The sequence below is a fragment of the Neolamprologus brichardi genome, chromosome 18 (genome assembly GCF_056152115.1).
Source record: "Neolamprologus brichardi isolate AB-2024 chromosome 18, ASM5615211v1, whole genome shotgun sequence".
Classification (NCBI taxonomy): domain Eukaryota; kingdom Metazoa; phylum Chordata; class Actinopteri; order Cichliformes; family Cichlidae; genus Neolamprologus; species Neolamprologus brichardi.
The window spans coordinates 23,567,724-23,589,912 of NC_142121.1; the positions used below are offsets into that span (position 1 = coordinate 23,567,724).

At 41.8% G+C, this 22,189-nt stretch overlaps 1 protein-coding gene across 2 annotated transcripts in view; it reads left to right on the forward strand.

The window, feature by feature from the left end:
- Window positions 1-22,189, forward strand: part of kcnab1b (potassium voltage-gated channel subfamily A regulatory beta subunit 1b) — a 44,581-nt gene that overhangs the window by 5,187 nt on the left and 17,205 nt on the right. The window contains exons 1-5 of one of the 2 annotated variants that reach the window (XM_006786577.2): window positions 4,354-4,815; window positions 5,599-6,124; window positions 15,668-15,711; window positions 21,079-21,116; window positions 21,986-22,065. In XM_006786577.2, the coding sequence (XP_006786640.1) occupies window positions 5,910-6,124; window positions 15,668-15,711; window positions 21,079-21,116; window positions 21,986-22,065 (377 nt within the window). In that variant the 5' untranslated portion in view covers window positions 4,354-4,815; window positions 5,599-5,909. Of the gene's footprint in view, window positions 1-4,353; window positions 4,816-5,598; window positions 6,125-15,667; window positions 15,712-21,078; window positions 21,117-21,985; window positions 22,066-22,189 lie in introns of those variants that run through there. The other variant, XM_006786576.3, reaches the window with a different exon arrangement.

The window sequence follows — 22,189 nt, forward strand, 5'->3', positions numbered from 1 at the left end:
CTAAACAGTGAATAGCCTACAGGTAGCTTCCTCTTTTTTAGTCATTAGTCACTGAGGTTGCACATGGTGTTTTTCATAAAACCACTGTTCCTATGAGGCCATCCATATTCAAAAAGTAAAGAATTCATCACAGGAAAACTATTTTCCAGGACATTTTTTAATGTGAAACAAGAGAAACTTATATGGGGTTGATGAGTATGGCTGTCTTATAAACTAATGACCTCCATCTCTCAAACACCAACACACATGCACACAAATGGTGACACTATAGCCCAAAGCCAGATCCTTGTTTACAAAAGCCTTTGGTCTTTGAAATGCAGGTGCAGGCTTGGATTTTGGCAGGCACCAGGGCAAGACATGCTACATGTGAGAAATGGCAAATTCTCAAATAAGATCAATTGTTCAGCAGGTCACTGAATTTTTAACTTCAGCAAGCCTTGAGAAGCCACTTAAAACAGCAGTCCCCAAGCCCCCGGGCCACGGACCAGTACCAGGCCACGAGAGTTGAGGCTCTGGTGTGACATTTATGGTTTTTAGGGGTTTTAACGTTTTTTAGCGTTATTTATCATCGTTTTTACTGTTAACTCGGTTTCCCTGGGTCTTTTCCCATGTGGGTACAGGTGCTAGTTTTATTTTATTGTATTTACCCGCGACACGTTAAAGGCTGGTCCGTGAAAATGTTTTTGGACATAAACCTGTCCACGGCGCAATAAAGGTTGGGGACCGCTGACTTAAGGGATGAAAAAATATGAGACGACAGGTGTAATGTAGTATGGAAATTTGTTTCAGCCAATGGGGGGAAAATGGGTTATTTGCCATACACATGTGAATAAATTTGGGTTATCCTCTCAAAATTTTGGCTTCTCAGAAAATAACTTCAAATTTGGTGTAATTACGAAACTATTCTTGCTAATCTGCCCCTTACTCAGCTCTGGGAATCTTAAACTAGACATATACTAATGTGAGAAATAAGAAGAAAGAAAGGACACTAGAAGCCTATTTCTAGATTTATGGATCTTCCAGTAAAGCAAATGTTGTTGTACCAATTTTAAGATAACAACCGACATTTTGACTTGTGGATTGCAAAAAATCCTGCTTTTTCAGTGGCTAAAACAAGCTTGCATTCATTTTTAACATCAGAATTAAAAAATGCTGATTGTCAGGAAATGTCATGAAAGTTCTCATGTGTTTTCACTTCCAGCAGATCCTTTTATTTTCTCCCAGGGCTTTTTCAGACTAAAAATAGTTATTAGTCATCCACTTGCCAGCTCATTTAGGATGAGCTGTTACCCTGGAAAAATGTTGTTTCATAAAAACTCCCGTGTCTGCTTACATTCTGCAGGTACACAAACCTTTCATCTATATTGAATCTACTATGAACCCTTGAGTGCTCCAGCATTAAAACAAATGCACCTGCATTTCCTCCGTTATTATTCAATATTCGACAATGCGGACGTATGCTCGCTTGGTATGCAAATAAGGTCATGAGGCATCTGTGGGGGCTGACATAATAAAGTTGTCAGCATTCATCCGCGTCACCATATAGAGTGGATCCAAATGGAGATGAAGCTGTGGCAGAAGCTGGCCAACCAGTGGTAATGACGATATTAACTAAAGATGTCACAATGCTAAGAGTTAAATAATGCTGATTGTATAGAAATGACTGTAATGGCAGTAATGACAATGAGGCGATCATATGAGCGACGGGGGTTTGATTCTGCGGGCGACGGATGGTTGTAGTCATAAGCATGACCTTGCCTTTTGCAGACACTCGTGTCCGATTCAGACTGAAGCTTCCTCATCAGTATTTCATGCATGCTTGCTGGCCTGCAGTGGAATTTATGGGGCTTAATAGCTGTGACCATTATCTCTACACAGAGTAGTACCACCCTATTAGGGCAGATTAAACAACCAATACTCCCTCTGAGGTGTTGTGCGCACAATGCATCATAATGACTTGCACACTGTAGTCTGCAGCACAGGGAAAGGGACTCTGGACTTGCACTGAGGAAGAGCACTGTTTAAAGGGGCTATTTGGAGGGAAGAGATGTGGGGAGATGAGGAGAAAAAGAGAGGGAAAATATGTAAGCAAAAAGAGGAATGAGCGAAAAAATACTACCTAGGGAAAGATGTAATCGAGCAGAGAGAGGTGGCACTGCTGCAGCGATGACATCACTGACTCCTTGGAAAGGTTTTCCCCTCGTTCTGCCTCATTTCCTCAACAGGAGGTTACGGCTGATAAGGACGGTTATCAGACACTTAGTAGCCTTTTGAACTGGAGAATAAAATGCCAGACACAAAAATCTATCAATCAGAGTGTTTACAGGGCTATAATTACCTAATGAGAATCTAATGCGCTCGAGGATTTTTCTCTGTATGGCAGCTATAGCAAGGGAGAAAATGACTTTTAAATGCACGACGTTGCAGAGAGACGGGTGGACAGATGTTCCACGCTGCTGGAAATCCAGGGTTATGTTACTGTAAAGGGATTCAACAGCCTCCTCAGTGTTACGGTTGCTCGCCTCAACACGAGAACTCCTTTTATAGGGGTTTGCGTCTTAGCAACAAAGTTTTAGAGCTCTTATTATAGGTTCTTACCAGAGCAATTAGAGACGAGCGGTTTGCCTCAGGGTAACGGCGTTATTGACCGCTGGGGATTCCAGCCGAGACCGTAACAGTTCTAGTTGACGCTTTTGACTGACACACTTTTTAAATGGGCTCAACGGGGAGGAAACTGGAGCCCGGAGGTGCCGGTGACATTAGAGGGATGCTTGTGACTTAGTAACCTCTCCAGAACACCGAGGAAAAACACGATCAAGCCAACGCCAAGCAGGCAAAGAGGCCGTGGAAGATGCAGAAGTAGCAGCACACCAGAGCTGATGCCGCCGTTTCTCAAGGGTTGCCTGGTTTAAAGGCGCTCTCTGTCAATTTAACACTTCATTATCAGTTCACTTGTCATAGGGAAGCAAGAGTTGTGTAATGCTTTCTGAGGCTCCACAGCCTGTAAGAAATAGACTCGATGATGTCTTTAGAGTTATCCCCTTGGACTCTGAGAATAGCTCGAGGCAGGAATTTGAGAAATGCATGTCAGAGTTGCACCTATAATAATAACTTTTCTATACATTAAAGAAGTGTACGTATCCATATGATTCAGTATTACATTCATCTATGCATACATAATTCTTTGCACACATTTGGTATGAACTATAGTAAAAATATATACAGTAATTAAAGCGATTAAGGAAAAGAATGCCCACAGAAAAGAGTTTTCAGCAACTGTGTGAAATAAACTACTGATTCAACCCACATGATGGGCTTAGGAAGGTTCTACAGTTTAGGAGTTACAGCCTCAGAAGTGTGGTCACCGTGTGAAAAGAGTTCAAAGACCCTGATTAGATGATCAGAGAGGCTGAGCTAGAATAAGGTCTCAGCAGGTCCTGTGTGTAAGCAGGGAGACTGGCCATTGCAGAAATTCCAAGACCTACATTTTTGTTTTAATTCTTAACCCATATCAGTGTATTGCTCATGTTTTGGTGTAGAGGCTTTTTTAACATTGTAGGAGTTTGAAACTCCGGCCCTGCTGGTATTTGTTTTCTTATAATTCTATTGACTTAAAAAGGCAGAGTAAAAATCTTACAACTGCGGTCTTCAGCGTTCCCGTGAACCGCACATCAAACACATTTCTGCACACTGAATAATACAGAACAAAATATACTTTTCTCAGATTGCATAAAAATCTCACATCCCACACTCAGAAAATCCACCTCCCAAATGCTCCCACTGACCCATTAACTGCTCTGGACAATAAACACGAGATCCCACAGATTTTTACACGTGTCTGTTCTTAACAACTCTAATCACAAAGAACTAAATAAAGCAGTTCTGGCCTCAGGGTTTAGGGATGTTCAATGAACCGTGAAGTCCTGCATTGTTACATTAGTGCTCAGCGAGGGAAGAAAGTAAGATGCTGCACCGCTTGAACATATGGTGTGTGCTTCATTTGACTCTTACAAGACTCTCAAGCATAGCTCGAAATTTGTGATATGCTTGTAGGTCGTAAAGTGGAAGTGAGTGCGTATGTATGGAAGCGGGGCATGCACTGCAACGGCAAACATAAGACAGCGAGGGAAGCAAGTGAAATGTTTTACTAGACCTGCACAGTTAAGCAAAGCATGCCTGTTGTATCTATCATTCACCCTAAAGTGGATTTTCTTCAACTAATTAAAGTCGCAGCAACTCAGTCTTCTTGATTCCCATTCAGAATCTACCTCTCTCCCTCTCTCTCTCCCTCTCTCTCTCCGATTGTGTGGCGCCATAGTGAAAAACACTGCAGTTCTGAGCCAGTCAGTGAGAGCCAGGAGCCTATACACACAGTCTCTCTTCCTCATTCAGTTACTGGCTCACTCTCTCTACTCTAATCACGCGCTGCTCCTCGCCTCCTCACTGCATCTGTCCTCTTCTCCCTGAAGTGAGAAACCATGCATCCTCCTTTCTCCTCCTCCTCCTCCTCCTCTCTGCTCGTCCATTGCTGTTCCAGGGTCCCTTTATCACACAGAGTCCACTTGCTGCAAAGCCGGGGACCATAAAAGCTCTGCTACTTGCTCGAGGACTTTGGAGACGGGACAAGGCTGTTTGCCGGGTCTGAGGACATCTGTGGGAAATGCCGCTTCAGCTGGGATGCAGATCTTTCTGGGACCCCTGCTCAGCACGTAACAGCGCTTGATCGCTCTCAAAGTTCCAGGAGAAGGAGCATCAATCAAGACTCTCATCCAGCTCTGTCCTTGTTTCTCACAGAGCGCCGGCAACTCGCTGCGTGTAAGAGCACTTGTGTAAATGAAGATTTGGCTCACGTGTGGAAGCAAATGCCAGAAATGCTTGTGCATGTGCAGCATTTATTCGCGAGCATTTGCGTTTCTGTGAAAGCATGACCTTATTTTTAAGATGTGTGACAGGAGTGAGACACTGTCTGTGAGCATGCGTGCGTGTGTGTGTGCGTGCGTGCGTGTGTATGTGCATGTGTGTGTGTGTGCTGCTGAGCACCCGATGTGGTGGTGCAGTGTTACTCTCCTCACGCCAGGTGTTTGACTAGAAGGCTTAGCTGTGATTGGAGAGCAAGGTGGACTCCAGAGACACCCGCAAGTCCTAGTCGCCTGACAAAACCTTGAGCACACTAACAAAAACATAAATTAAAGAATTAAAAAAAAAGAAGGGTTAAAGGCTGAGTAACCAGAAACGAAGAGCCAAAAGTTGAGGTGGAATGGAAGATGTAGACAGAGAGATGAGGGAACAGCGCAGAGAGAAAGAGATAAATGTGACAGAAATGTAAGAAAAAAACTTGTGCTCATTCTTTGCCTCGCCATGACAAAGCAGCTCAGACATGTGAGGAGGAGGTGTTAAACTGAAGAAAGCAGCACAAGAAGAAATTACAAAGAGGTCTCACAGGTTTTTTTGTCAGATCAGTCTTTTTTTCTGGTTTTAGCAGTATATTTTTTTTCTCCTTTAGTCAAGTGCTCATCTTAAACAGACAGCTCTACAAGCAACTCATGTCCTTGTTCTTCATCCTTCTCCCTCCATCTCCATCCTCTCCCATCTTTTCAGGTGGAGCCAGACCAGCTCAGGATCTCAGCGCCTCACACACACACACACACACACACACTGACCGGGACCGCCGCTGATATGCCTGAGCTTCACGTAGCATAACTTTGAGAAAATTCTCTCAAAAGAGATGGAATAAAGCCGTGCATCACTTCCTAGTGCCATCTCCATATGAGAATCAGCGGCCGGAATTGGCACGGACCTTTGATTTTCAACTTCACATAAGCTTAGTTCTGCAGACTAGAAATAAAAAAAGACTCTTAAGCACTTTAAGGACTAAAACAGAGCAGCTCTAGCGGCCTTTGCCTCGAGCCATGCAGGTGTCCTTTGCATGTACAGATCACGGGCTCAAGGCCCCTCGAAATGGCGAGCACAGCAAGCAGAACGCAACGAGCCCCAACACAGCCAGCCAGGCTCGTGCCCGGTTCCGCACAGTGGCCCTAATAGCTCGCAGCCTGGGGTCCTTCACCCACCGCTACCACCACAGCCTCAAGGAGTCGACGGCAAAGCTCACCGGCATGAAGTACCGGTACGTAAACTTGAGGAGATGAAGGCTGTGTGGAGAGAAGAGAGTGAGGAAGAAAGAGGAGCTCTGCTTATAGTTAGTTTACTCCTCTCCCCTCTTTTCCCAGTTTCCCAGTGTGTGGTGTGAAAAGCTCTCATAATTTTCACTGTGAGGAAAAAGAAATGAATTTGAAAGAAAACACAAGATAATAAGGTGGAAAAAAGAGAAGAAGGGAAAAAATGAAGATATGTGAGCGGTGACAGGTGATGAGTGGGATGTTGCTTGTGTGTGTGTGTGTGTGTGTGTGTCAAGAAAGAAAGACAGAAAAGTACAGACATGTTTTTTTTTCCAAGTATGCAAATCTATTGGCATCCTTAATTCCACAGTTATTAGCGCAGCAATCTACGATCTGGGACAGTTTATGCTGTTGGCTTTGCTTTGAGCTCCAGACGTGAACATGTGAATTTAAGTGGCTGCAAGTGTAATTTGAAAAGAGTGAGAGAGGAAGACAGAAGACGGTTTAACGTAGCAGTGACTGATAAAAACGCTTTAAGATTAGGACCTTTAGTCAGACTTGAACGTTATATTAAAAGCATATTTTTAGAACGTTGATTTTAAACGCTGACCAGATTTGACCTCTTTCTGGCACAGCTCAAATGCTAACGTTCATTAGTGGTGCCCATATAGGGGACACATTCCGAGGAATTATTACTTATCATATAATGAGACGACCAAAAACTATGCACAGAAAACCCTGCTGACACAAAGACATCACCATACTAATATAATGAAAATTAGATGATTCGTAAGAACATAACCAGCATGCGAATCATCACACCGGTGATCTTGGCGCAGAGAAATGGGAACAAAAACAGGGGTCCCACAAGAATTTATGCTGTAAAAAAAGAAACGCAACAGGATACGTCACGATAAATTGGAGTATGAGGCCTCTAGTATAAAAAGAAGAAAAAGAAGCAGTATTGATAGTAGTGGGAGAAGCAAAAGCCAAACTAATGTGCATGAAAATATTCTAAAATAGGTGTCTGGCATTATGGTAAAGTGCACTCAGTATAGTCAGATAAACAGACTATTCAGTGCATCTAAATCACATCCAGTTTTTGTAATTAAAGTCTGGCTTTAATACTTTGTCAATGCCACGCGGCGCTCTCAATAAGTGGCCGCAACCTTACAGTACATTCTGGAAAGTGTGACAGTAGCTGAGCAGTGACGGGCGGTAGAGCTCTCCATGTGCGTCTGTGTGGGAGTTGTAACAAGGCTGGGCCAAGTAAACAATGCGCTCTTAACTCAGCGAGTGGGCTCTTAACCCAGACCACGGGAGCAAAATCGTAGCTTTCACCTCACACCGTTAACTCGCTGGAGAGGGTGACATCACCGTTCGCAGTGTCGAGATCAAGAGAGACGGAGAGGGTGGTGAAAGAAAAGAAAGAAAGGAAAAACAAAAAGACGTAGAATGAAGAAGAATTAGGAGGCTGAATGAAAAAGCAGATTAGGGCACGCAGGTCAGTTCAGACAAAAAGAGGCAATTAGCAGAATCTGGGCAGATTGGCTGCTGAGCAGCTAACTGTGATAAGTGTCTGCTTGTCATACAATCTCATCTCGTTTCCATAACAACATTGTAATGGCCATTTTCAATCTGCTCTGGGTGCTAAACAAGTCTTCATTGCGACAACTGGGTTCCCCGTTTACATCATTTTATTTATTTATTTAATCCCCCCCCCCCCTATTATGCGGGTAAATTGATTTTGAAATTGTGCCGCACTTTTCAAAGTTCTCAAAATCTGATTATTACTGAAGCTTTTTGTGAAAACAGCTGGAGTGCTTTCATAGTAAAGCTTGCTCCAAGCCCTCAGCAAATCTCCTGTTTTCACCACAGAGAAACAAATATTGGATGAAAACTCTTATCAGTCACGTCCCCTCTTTGCTCCCTGTTTGTCTGATATTTTCTGCTCCTCCATCTTTCAGGCTGCCTTTCTCCTTCCAAACATTCGACCCAAAGCTGTTCAGTTAGAAACTCATATTGCTTCGGACGCCATCTGACAGGGAATCTCTTTCTCTTGAAGTGAAGCCAAGTCCAAGTACTAAATCTGTGTACAACAAATTCTTTGAAGTTTTTCTCTGTGTGATAACAAATCACACTGAGACTTTGTGCGATTGTGGGTGTATGCGTTCACGCATTGCATTATATATCCTTGAGTGTATGGGCATTTGATGCCATTGAGGCTCCACACTGGGAACATCTGAAGGCGTATAGCAAGTGAAAGCAGGAGAAGTAGTGCACAGAGCAAGCAGGCATAAACTAATAATACCACCACCCCCAGCATTTTAGTTGTTATGGTAATCCAAATATAGTGGAGTTCTAATTGTAGGGTCCCTGGTTGCAACCTTTCAGTGCTGCCTAATCTCTTCCACCTCTTAAAATAATACGCAAAGCCACAAAAAGCGTATAAAACTGGCCCAAAATTTGGGGATGTAACAAAATGTGACGTCGTTGTCAGCTTCACAAGTTGTGCACATTATATCTGGTCGCTGGTAGGGAGCCCCTGGTTGCTGGGATTGTAGTACATAACGGTCATTAGGCAGCGAGGCCTTTTGACAGTTCAGGAGGTTTGGGGAAAGTTCCGGTTGGTTGGTTCGGAGCTGCGCTGCAGATGGGCATGCAGGAAAAAAAACAAACCCTTCTGTTGGTTTCTTTGGATGCAAGCTTATCAGCGGGCAGCAGAGAGAGAGGCCTCCACAGAGACGCAGATGTTGACGGCATTACTCACGCCGTCAACATCTGCGTGTTGACGGCGTGAGTAATGCACGAGGCAGCCGTACAAAAGAAGGTTTTTTTGTTGTTTTTTTCTCGTGCACACAGAATAGCCAGAAAATGTGGTTCATACTGGTCATTTTAAGGTACTCTCGCTTTGTTTTGTTGCAGTCTCACATGAGGGAATGAAAAATTTGGAAGGAAACGAGTGCAGCAAACTCTGAGTGATTCTGATTCTTTCCGTCTAGTGTGCCTCGAGCCTTTTGAGGCCCTCGATTCAATAAGCCGTCAGGCGATCAGACCTTACAGAAAAAACAAATAGGGTTAAATTAGGTTTGTTAAAAAGGACCATTTCTCCAGGGGCACCTTAATCATTAACATCTAAGGAGTGTGGACGTCGTTTGTTCAGGTCGTATCAGGGTGAAGCTTAAAAATCTGTGATGGCTCATATTTTATTTTGTAGTCACAGAGCCAGCAGGGGCTGTCTTGTTGCCATATTTCAATCTGCTCAGTCAAGGACATTCCAGATTAAGCAAGAAACCAGCAGAAACCTATGACTGCATGTGGTTCTTCCAAGTGCTCCGGCTCACTCCCACAGTCCATAGACATGCAGGTTAGGTTAACTGGCAGTTCTCAACTGGCCACAGATAATAGGTAAATTGAGTGTTTTAAGTTTATAGAATAAAGTGCTGTGAATGCACTGTTAATATGTAATTTGTAGTAAAGAGGTTTGAATGGTCGGTAAAACTAGAAAAGCAGTATATTAATGTGAGTACAAGCTCTCGAGTGCTTGGAAGGAGGGAACTGGACTCATCCAAGAGGCTTCTTCAGTTCTAAAACAACTGAAGTAGAGCGCAAGATTTCTGCCCCTAGTAGAAGCATCCCTTTGGAGGTGGTCCTCCTATTAATCACGTGAGTCATCACATGACCCAAAGTGTGAAAAAAGGCATTTGTCATTAACAGCATGGGGGCCAATACATAGCCTCACCCCACTATCACGAGAGCTATTGAGGTCACATGTGTGAATCTGGGGCTGAAGACTGCATGTATGCCTGATTTAGACTTCTGCGTGAGGCTCTGTAGAGTCTACGTAATCGACATAAGTGCCTGAGGTTGTTGCCGGCATTTGTGCAGGTATATGGGATATAGCAAATATCAAAAATTAAAACTCATACTGGCATATCAATACTTAATTTCTTTCTTTTTTAATTTGTCAGAAGGTTCAACAAACACTCGTTTAAAAAAACAAAACAGAATTTTTTCACAATTTAATTCACAGTTTAATTCACAGTTCAGGCTTTAAAGGTTAATTACCCTGTGGTCGTGCCCTGATGTGTTGCATGCTGTGCTAGCCAACAGAGCCTAATAAACTTTTTTTCCCTCCTGCTTTTTGTTATGATCAGTCAAATATATTTTTCCCTCAAATTTTTCCACTTCTTTGTACATTCCTTCACATCCATCTAGAAATTTGCTAACATTTCTGAGCCCTTTTAGTGATGCTATGATTGTTATTTCCTATACAGAGATAATGATTGTTATTCTCTGATTGATAAATTCGAAAACTGCAGTGGAAAAAGTAGCCAGATATGCACAGGATTCTTTCTTTCTCGAGTTTTGACACTCACTGCTGGAGCCCATTGATAGCTAAATCTTTGCCTTGTTCCTAACCACATCAACACTTGAAAGAAAACACATATCCACAACAAAATGACTGAAATTTTTACAAAACTTAACAACAACAATGTATTCACAAATAATATCTCTATGCAAAATTTCCTGCATTTTTACCACAAGTTGCTGGAGCATAAAGTGCCGTTTTATGTCATTACGGATCCACAAAATACCCTTGCTTGCTTTGTTACCTCCTTCTGTGTGCATACGACCGTGAACCTTGATGATCTGTATGTGACGTGCGCAGGTGCGTTTGCGCCTTGCATGCCTTCACACACGTCTGCACTCACACAGCCGATCGTGCTGCTTTTGCACTTGGCAGTTTGTTTTCACTCTCCGACTTGTTGTTTTTCGCCACAAATCAAACGTCTTCATCGACCTTCAGCGAAAACAAAAACTTCATGTTGCAACACCACTTACTCCAGTGCTTGTCTCAACCGTTTTGCAATGATGTGTAGATTTAATAATGTGAGCCAGGGTGTTGCACAACAGGAGCCCTGTAGTATGGAGCTCCACTCTGCCCAAAGACCAAACAAGCCCCCGAGGATAAGTACCACACAATCTCTCAGTTAAAAAAGCTAGGGAGTTTGCAGGGACTCGCTGCATTTTAATTAAAGGTCACAGCCGAGATGGCTTTCTGTAAGCACAGTGATTTTATTAAAGTGTTGCCCTGCAATGAAAACAATATTATCCCTTTCTCCTTAATAGCCTCTGTAATTACAAAGGGGAAGCGAAAACAGAAAGCTGCATGTGTCTAAATGCAGCACGTACACACTGCAGCAATGCTCGCTGGCAGAGCCGAGCACATCTTCACTCTCGCCCCCCAAAAAAACCCCACCTATTAATCTCACAAAATGCTTTGAGATCAAAATATTTACACGTCTACGTTCAAATTTAAGCAAAGGAAAGAAAGCTTGCATGCAGCATGTGCTGTATTGAAACCACAGCCAGCCAGGTTTTCTAGTTATCATGCAGATATAATTCCCGTGTTGCCTAACTCTCTAAAATCCACACCATACTGAATCAACCACTTCAGATCTGCCCACATGTTTTTCAATACAGGGTCAACAGCTTCAGTCATGTGCCCCTTCCTAAAATAGCTACTTTGTGTGAGATCCTCTACCCATCAGTCACTTGAGAGGCGTTTAAATTAACGAATAACAAGCAAATGTAACAGTGCAGGCTTCTAAAATCACGTTTGTGTGAGTCTGATTGCACGGCACGGAAAACGGAAAGAACCAACGCAATGTCGACACTGTCGGCCCTGTGGAAAAAACAAAGCAGGAAGTCGTGTCCAGACTCTGGCCTTTTTATTACGCACACAATCGCAAACTCACACACGAGCACACACACCACACAAGCCCCTGCAGGGAGCTGGCTGTCATTTCCCATTTCCCATTCTGTGTCATATAGAATGCGTTATCTGTAGAGGGCGTTTGATCTGCTTAGACTCGGGGCTTGGACTTGCAACTGCAAGCTCGAGTCTGTTGCTCGTGTCTCTTTTTGTCTCCTCGTAGCTCCCCGTCTCCTTATCATCTCCATTCATCACCTTCATCAGCGTTTTTTTTCTTCCATGCAACTCTGCTGCATTATTTTCCCTCCACACTTAATCTATTCACTTTTCGCCCCAAGCAAAAAGTGCATGATTTTATTTCCCTTGTTGTCCCGTTCACACAGTGTGGTTTTGATATATCCAGCATATGACCCTGTGCGGATTTTTACAGATGGCACAGAAAGCAGTGGAAGCCGTTGAAATGGGTGTTGTCTAATCCCCATCAACCCCCATCAAGGTTGGCTCGCGTGGGCTTGCTTATTCTGCATTAATCCCCTGCCAGTGAGGAAGTTTATCCATTTACCCAAAACCTTGACAGTGTTTGTTGACAGTTATTGATTTGAACAATCCAATGTTGTTTAAAAAAAATGTGTATGTGACTTGAGAACCAAATGAGTGTTTCACCCTTCTACAGTAGGAGGCCATTCCTCAAAATGCTTCAGCTCAATAAAAAGCATAATATATCACACAGATGTTGATATATTTTTTCTTTGGCTAGAGATCTACTAAGAATAGAAAGGGCTACATACAGTAGGAGCTCACCGGATGCTCATAAGTGGTGACAGGTTTGTGTTGTGGGGGCGTCATCATATGACTCATTTGTCATTTTACTTCAAGGCTTCTTTTGGGGACCAATCAAGCATGAGGGGCCACTCTCGCTGCCTCGCAAATTTGTTTATGTGCAACTTGTGTTCAGACAAGCTGCTCTCTCTTTTGCATGTTTATGTTACCATCTACTAGATTATATGTAAAATACAAAGCTGTATATTGTCTATTTTTAGTTTGCAAAGGCCATGCTGTAAATCTCCTGAGTCATTAGGCTCTTTGGAAGGTGCTGGCATCCACATCTGAGGCATGGACAGTTCTATTTCTGCTCTGTAGCAGGTTGGGTGGTTAATAAACCGTGTTTTCCAGCGCGCTGCTGCTGCTGCTGCTTCCTGACGTCTTGACCACAACACTGCTAACTAGAAAGCAGTAGCAAGGCAGCTTCTCCAGCTGCTGAACATCAGTTTTTCTTTTCTTTTGTTTGTTTGTTTGTGGGTTTTTTTACCTTCTGATTAAGGTGGACTGTGTGAATTTGAAGTAGCACACAAACGTTTCACATTGAACTGTTGGAGGAACTCCAGATATGAAGTTAGCGTTTTGTTCAAGGACAGCCAGCTTTATTTGGGAATGGAATGTGCCTGCCAGCTTGTTTATAGTGGGGAGAGTATGCACGAATGATTCACTGCAAACATGAAAACATTATAAACGAAGATCCAAGGCAGATGTAGCCACAATTTGAAGCAGGTCCAAGCATTAGGTTGACACTTTAGCCAGAATTAATGGCAATAAATGCGCCAATGCACATTCCTTAACATCAAGTGAGGTTTGTCCTCGATTGCCGCCCCCCCCCCCCCCCCCCCCCTTTTCCCCAGGCCGACCGAACACACACAGAGTGAGTTAGTAACACACTTCTAAGCTACAGTCCAGCCCTTCCCCCACACTTTCATGGATCATAGATCCCACTCCATAATACATCAGAGAGATGGAGGATACAATATGCAAACTCCTCCACCATATGAGAAATAAGAATGCATCCCATGATTTGTGACAGCAGTGAGATCTGTCTCCTGGTTGTCTCCTGTCAAGCAGTTATTGGCACATAAATTACTCAATACATCCCTGAATTCACATATCGTCTTGTATACATGTAAACACTTTCATTTATATGTTTTACCCTTTGATCTTGGCAGCCGGGTCGAACTACTGACTCGATGACTGATGCTTCGCCATGCTGGACACCTAATTGAATTGGCTAAGGGCGCAGTTAGACAGCGCAGGCTCGAATTAGCCTGCCTTCATCTAGACAGGCACAGGCCATTAGTTGTCAGGCACAAGAAAACGACTGCTGGCATTTTTTACAGCCTCATTTGTTGTAATGAGTAAATGCCTGCAAAACAAGAACAGAAGGCACAATCCCCAGACCATAATTGGAGGTACTTTCTGTTCCTATTTTCACTTTTTCCCCCATCTCAGAATAAAGTGGTTTTGTTTATGTGCCCTTGATAATTCTGTCAAAAGACAACGACTCAATTTCACGACCTTCATGTAATTTCCCTTTGCAGGGTTTTCAGTCCCCTTGTCACAGTTTTCTTTCACCAGCAGTGTACATCCATCACAGTGTGCAGAGACACCTGTGGCGTCTGGGGCGGAGAACATTCTGCTCTTGCAGTCGTCGTCTGCATTAAGCAATTAAATGCTCGCACCACATGAGTTCCCCTCACAGTTGGACTTGAAATGGTGCAGATCATAAAACTAAATGTGAAGTGCTGAGTTGAGACTCCGAGTGAAGTGTGGTAAGAAGCCTGATGTCTTAGTTTATCTTCCATGCTGATAATGAGAGTTAAAAGTGCCTTTTTACAGTGCTAGAAATCAGCTGGATGTAATAGAACTGTTATCGAGGAGAAACTTTATTAGATACACCTTGGTAGTTTTGTGTTGAACCGGCTTTTGCCTTCAGAATTGTCTTAATTCTTTGTGGTATAGATGGAACAAGGTGCTGGAAACAATCCTCGCAGATTTGTCATCTGGACATCCATGACGTGAATCCCCAGTTCTACTAAAACTTAAAGGTGCCTTATTGGATTAAGGCCATCTGAGCACAGTAAACTCCTTGTCAAGTTTTAAAAAAGCAGTCTGAGATAATGTGGTGTGCTATGCTGCTGGAAGCAACCATCAAAAGATGGGTACACTGCGGTCATAAAGAGATGGATATGGTTAGCAACAATTCTCAGGGAGGCTGTTTATACTAAGGGGTCCAAAGTGTGCCAAGAAAATGTCCCCAACACCGCTGTACCACCAGCAGCCTGAACAGCTGATAGAAAGCAGGATGGATCCATGCTTTCATGTTGTTTACAGCAAATACCATCTGAATGTCACATCGGAAATTGAGACTCATCAGACCGGGCACTGTTTTTCTAATCTTCTGTTGTCTAGTTTTGATGAGCCCATGAGAACTCTCACCTCCGTTTCCTGTTCATAGCTGACAGAAGTCTTAGAGGACTACGGTGCCCCCTGAAATCTTGCAAAATAAGACACTGCGTTTCAAATTAGAGGGGAGATGCAAAGGTCAACACTTGTCAAAAAGCGTCACAGTGAAAACAATATTTTTTTTATTTATCAGTGAAATATATTTCACGGTCCTTGAGGGCCTCCCTGTTCCTTCAGAGAACTGAAGCTCTGAATTGAGTAAATAAATCAACTGTCCTCCGACTGTAATCTCTCAATTATGATTCATGATAGCCTGAGATAAAAGTGATTATCAGTTTAGGTGAATCTCCTCTTGATCCAGCATAACACACCACACACTGCTGTTATCAAACCCTGCATTCTCAAATTCCTGCTCTATACTCTAAGTGCCCTAATTGCTGCATGTTATTTCATTTCAGCCTCTCGCCATGATTTGGAAGCCACACTGATTCTGTCCTTGTTTATGCAGAAATTTTTGGTTCATGAACTACAGGGGCACATTCGACTGATGACATTTGAAGTCTAAATAAATAGTTTTCTTAATCGTGTTATTTCTTCATAGGAACCTGGGGAAATCTGGGCTGCGTGTCTCCTGTCTGGGGCTCGGTGAGTACAACTAATTAGCATTAGTAAATAATAAAAATCATATGAATCAAAGTGTCAAGTCGGCGCCTCCGTGTGCCTCGGCATGTAGAGAGAGAACATAAGAGCTAAGCTGAAGGGGACAGGTATTTTTTCTTTCTTTTTATTTAATTCATTCATATAGTTTCACCCGTTTCTAAACCTCATGCATCTTTTATATGTACGGAAAGTCACGAGAGACAACAGAAAGCTGTTTGCAGAGCATTTTTCCTGTTAATATTTAATTAATAGCACTGGTTTCAGCAAACAAGTTGCTCAATTATCACATATATCCAACGCACACCACAGGGTAAATACTCTCATTATGACTCATCTTGATAGGACTGTGTTCGTGCGTTAATGCTTATTGTGTGTGGGACAAGTTCCTTGAAAGGGGGACAAAGCGAAGGAGCGGTGCTGCCCAGGCCCAGCAGACAAACTGTAAATGATTAAGTTAATCATAGTGATTTTTTACTTGTAGATTAAGCCACACCACAGCGAGCAGGAGGGAGGAGTAGTGAAGAGAATGAACATTCATCAGCTAAAGGGAATTCGTTTCCCTTCTTTATATCGGCAAGCCTGAGCTACACAGCAGTGCCCTTGAGCAAAACATTGATTCCTCGCTGCACCAGTTTTCTGCAGAGGAAAGGAATCAAAATAATATAATTTCACTGTGAGGATGAAAACACGTCATTTTAGCTTTTTTATTAGGATCAGTGGAAGTTTTGGAAATATACTTATTCACTCTCTGGAGGGTTAGACACTGAATCTAAGGAGCCTGTTATCTTAGTTTAGCACAACCACTGGCTTCATATAAGAGCTGAACTTAGCCAGCTTGCGTTGTATTCAAAGACATACAACTGAGATGTAAAATCGCTAGGAAAGTTATGGCTGATGTCATAGATCAGTTGGGAGGTAATGTCATTTTCTCATAGACTTCTATACAATTGGACACACTTTTTCAGCAACTAGGGGTTTTGGCTGCTGTTGGCTGTTAGATTAACTGTAGGTCTAAGTATTGACGTCACTGTCCTGTACCAGAGTACATCCATCTTTTATATAGGCTCTGTGAGTACAACAGAAAACAAGGAGAATATTTAAAGTATACAGAGCATTTCTGGTCTGGGCACAGTCCCCTTTTAGATGTTCTTTCCAGTGTTTGTGCAAAGCTACATTGACCAACAGCTGGTGACACCTTCACTATACTGTAAAGACATGGGTGATAATAACCCTCTCCTCAAACTCTTGGCAACAAAATGTTTTTCCTTAATGTGTTGGATACAGACGGTCAGACTGGGCTAATCACATTTTTATGCAGTAATGTAATGCATTACCGTGCTAAATATAGTAGTCACACTGCAGTTATAATTATGTTGTTAGTTTTCAATGGCTCTTCAATTATCTACACAAATGGTGAATAGAAAGAAAAAAAAAATTTCCGGCACTACAATCAGCTGACTTTTTCCGTGTACAGGGAGGAGGACAAAGGGGAACTTCTGAAAAGTAATGATATGAACATTATTTTTTTTATTTCAGAAAAGGACAAGAGGATGACGATTAAAATGCAAACGGCATTCAGGATAGAAACAACTCCATTATTATTGCTAATGCTTAATGAAGTGAGCTAATGCTAATGGTACTGCGGTTGTGTCTTTTTGCGGAGATATTTGCCTACAAAGAGGGTTGAATGGTTAACACCTGGGGTGGAACAGGGAAGGGAGTGATAGCAGAGCTCACCAGGAATCGAAGAACTGCAAAAAACTCCATTAAAGATAAAAAAAAATCACTTCACTTCTTTCAATGTTAGAACTTCACTCCTCTCTGTGGCTAGCTGACAGAGCAACGCGCTAATCTACACAGACAGCATGCTAATGCAAAGCTAGTGAAGAACCATGCGTAGTATAAAAGATAGACATAGCTACCGTGATGTCATCCACTGCTGAGTCCAAAAACTGTACGGAAAATGTTTACAAAGGTCAAGACAGAAAGCTGTTTCGCATCAGCGTCTGCAGGTCCAGAAGTAATTTTGCAACAAGATCTATTGCCATCTGGTGGCCTTCAGATACAATGCAGGTTTAAGGTATTTCTAAACCGGCCTTATTTCAACCCAGAAGCTATGTCTATGTTTTATATTTTCTATTTTGTGTTAAATACTACAAGAAAGATATATATTTTTAAAAAAAAGTTTGTCGGATTCTAGTCCAAAGTTAACACTGTTACCTGATAAGGATACATGAAGTATGAAATACTGTAATAAATTACTTTTTCTGGTAGTAATTAAGTATGTAATGCGTTAAAAAGGAAAAAGAAACAACAAATCATGCGTAATACATTACTTTCTTGAGTAAAGACTACTGGTTACAGATACAGCTGCATTATTTCTTACATTACATTCATTTATTTTAGATTAGATTAGATTAGATGAAACTTTATTAATCCCTTGGGTGGGTTCCTCCGGGAAATTCAGTTTCCAGTAGCATAGCACCGAAAGAAGTTGCATGTTACAGATACATTAAGGGGAATGAGAGTATCACCTTTCCTCTATAGAAAGGAGCACTGATAATTTGTCTCAATACGGAGTGTCTGAATAACTTAGTTTTGTGGTTATGTTTTTAAAACTAACCTGCACATAACAATTTAATTGATTTTTTTTTTCTTTTTGGTCAGTGCCAGTTTAAAAAAATCAGGCTGAGCCAACACCAGCCTGGTGTTATACTTCTGACGCAGTTGGCTACAGATTTTACACCAGCTTTTCAATTATTTCTTATTAGTGGGCGATAGTGACAAGCTTTATGTGACAGGAGCAGGCAAGAGAAAACTGAGACAACAGATAAATTCTAACAATAGCTGTCTTCATCCTATACTAAAGAAGGACAGAGACTCTAAGAGTGTCTGTCTACAGTGTAGACAAGATTACTATACATCAGTGCAGTCCACAGATGTTTAATAGATTGCATACTGGATTTCACAAGCAGGGTGCGGATTATTCAGTTTTCATTGGTATAAAAGAAGCCTTTGTTCCCACTTTCACAGTTCAGGAATCTGCTTCATGTCAGCAAAACCAAGAATTTTATGCTTAAATAAAGTTTGGGGAATTGTTCTCAGTTCATCAGCCTTAATACAACATCTATACTTATATTAATAAGTAACAAAATGTTGATGTTAAATTCTGTGAAAAAGTATTTGCCCCCATTTTGATTTGTCACACTTAAATGTTTTAGATAATCAAAATCATCATTTATTCCAAAGATTGACGGTTTCATTTATTAAGGGAAAAATAGCTATCCAAATCCACCTGGCCCAGTGGGAAAAACTGATTACCACCTAAACCTAATAACTGGTTGTGCCACTCTTGGCAGCAAGAACTGCAATCAAGCATTTGTGATTACTGACAATGAGTCTTTTGCATTTCTGTGGAGGAACTCTTTGCAGAATTGTTTTAATTCAGCCTCACTGGAGGGTTTTCAAGCATGAACGGATTGTTCAAGGTCAAGCCAAAGCATCTCACTCCGTCATCTGACTGAAGTCTGGAAATGGGACACTTCAAAACCTTCATAATCGTATTTCTTAGACATTCAGAGGTGGACTTGCGTGTGTGTTTACTGCTCAACCCAAGCAAGCTTGAGCTTCCAGACACAAAGCGATGGCCGGACATTCTCCTTCAGGATTTTCTGGTAGAGGAGGACAGAATTTATTCTGTTTCTGTTTCCATCATTTAATGCAAGCTGTCCAGCTCCTGAAGAAGCAAAAAAGCCCCAGACTGTCAAACTATGACCAACATATTTGACTGTTGGCAGGATTTTTTTTGTATATAAGGATGTATTAATTTTATGCAGATGTAATGGGGATCCAACCTTTCGAAAATGTTCAGTTTTTATCTCGTCAGTCCACAGATTATTTTCCCAAAAGTCTTAGGGGTCATCAAGTTGTTTTCACAAATGTGAGATGAGCCTTTGTGTCTTTTTTGATTAGCAGCAGTTTTCTCTTACTGCTGATCAAAAAAGGACATTTCTGCACAGTCCCTCTCTTGATTGAGACAAGTGAGGTCTGCAGTTCTTTTGTTCTTTTTTGACCTCCTGGATGAGTCGGTCTGGCCTCTGCTGGGAAGGTTCACCACTGTTCCAGATTTTCTACATTTGAGGATAATGGCTCTCGCTGTGGTTCACTGAGTCCCAAAGCCTTGGAAATGGCATAGTAACCCTTTCCAGACCAATAGATGTCAGTGAAGTGTTTATCGACTGTTTTTTGATGTGTTGTTTTTTGAGACTTTTTGCTGACTTCACTTTGTCAGTCAGGTTCTATTTAAGTGATTTCTTGATCCAACAGGTGCCACAGTAATCAGCTCTGTGATACACCAAGTGAAAATGAACTCAGCTTTCGAAAAACATGTGGTTAATCAAAGTTATTTCATGATTTAACAAAGGTGGGGACATTTATTCTTTACACTTTGCCCTTAAATAAATGAAATCATAACTTAATTGCATTTTGTATTTATCATTATATTTGTTTAATGATCTGAAACATTTCAGTGTGAAAACAGGAAAGGTGCAAATACTTTTTCATGGCACTGTAAGACAGAAAGGGCAGGCTTTGGTCAATCTAAAGATACAAATACTTGAATACATGGCTTCTACTTTTTAACTTGTTGCATTACATCGGTTACCTTGCTTATGTTAAGTGGAAAAAAATCATGATTAGATCAGGCTGTGGTATGACTCATTTCATTTACAAGTTTGAAAGCAACTATGTGCGCGCAATATCATAATGAGCACACAGGTAGTTCAGTACAAAATACTTTTATTTTTTACAGTGTAAATCATGTATTAAAGTGTGCGTGTTGTTGTGAGCTTGTGTGGTGTGCTTTTAACATGCCCTGTGTGCAACAACCTTTTGCAGAAACTAATCAGAAAAAGAAATATCCAGACAAATAATCACACATGAGTCCAAGTTGACTTTTCCTGTGAAAGTTTTTACTCTTTGCTTCAGGAGATATGCAGGTTTGCAGTGGATGGGTGGATAGATAGGTCTGCCGTTTAATGCAAACACACACAGGAACTCCCCCCAAACCCTACAACACCTCAAGGATCCCACCTAAAAACACAGTGCATTATACGACAATGCTTGTCGCTCTTCTTTAAACTGCTTTTAAACTGCAAATCTGTACACATGGCATAATGGAGTCATTTCTCTTTTAATCTGTAGTGACATTTGTCTGTGACGGCCTTAGGGCAGAAAGCATTTTGTCGTGTCTCCATGCCAAAAATGTCAAATTATTAATTAGAAGACACTATGAGTGACTATGTCTATGTTGTTGTTTGTTACAAATATTTTACAATGACTTTCCCCCCACAGGAACATGGGTAACATTTGGAGGTCAGATCTCTGACGAGGTAAGACTTCATGTCAGATCCATCAATCAGCTGACACACCTCCTTTTCTCAGATTAGACATATAACTTGATCATTTTTCTATTAAATATTATATCTGTTCCCAATCTGCAGCATTTTCCTTTTTAAAGAATACAGAAAAAGATATTTGGGGTATCAGTAGCATCAGAGTAGCTTCCGCTACATTGTTTATTTACTCCTTAAATATGCAGTATTATTCATGCTCTATTTTAGACTCAGCTAGACCCAAATACAACAAGTAAGACCATTTACAAAAACCAATTTGTGGCCCCAATGGGAGTAATTTAGTGTAACTGGATATAAAATGGTGTGGGTGTGAGACCACAGTTATCATTTTGGTATCAATTTCCCAATATCACGGCAAGCTGCTACAGTAAGTCCCTCGTGGCTCTACCAAAGCCAAGTAATCAGATCCTATTTCTCTCACAGGATAAGCAAAAGACCTCTCCCAGTGTCCTGCTCTGGCCTTAGATGGGAGAAAATACTGAAGTGGGGACATCTTATCATTGCTTATAAAACACAAGGGCTAAGAGAGGCACAAACAAAACAAAATAAGAGCTTGGTACAGGCAGAGGAGGTCCTCACGACTAAACTGGCCTTTCAAACGTCGTCCTCTGAATAAAGAGCAAGAAGTAGGTCAAAAAGAGTGGGAAATACACTGTGCAGTAAACAGCTTTAATCAACAAGAGACTGTACAGTTTCCTGGAGGATGAGCATTTCAACAGTAAACAGACGTACACTCCTTTCTTCAGGGAATTTCCCGCCTTTTTGAAGTGTAATTTGGTTATTATTTATGGAAGTGCCTTATGCCACACTGAGCTTCATGAGGAAACTTTTCTTGCCTGTTTCAGGTGGCGGAGCAGCTGATGACTATCGCCTACGAGAGCGGGGTCAACCTCTTCGACACAGCCGAGGTCTACTCCGGGGGGAAGTGAGTGATGTCTCCCATTTGTAATCACACTTCTACTTTTGGTCCTGTTAGCTTTTTTCCTCCCCAGGACAAAAGATGTTAACCCTGACCAGGAATAGTGCACCTGAGGAAGCCAAATATGAAA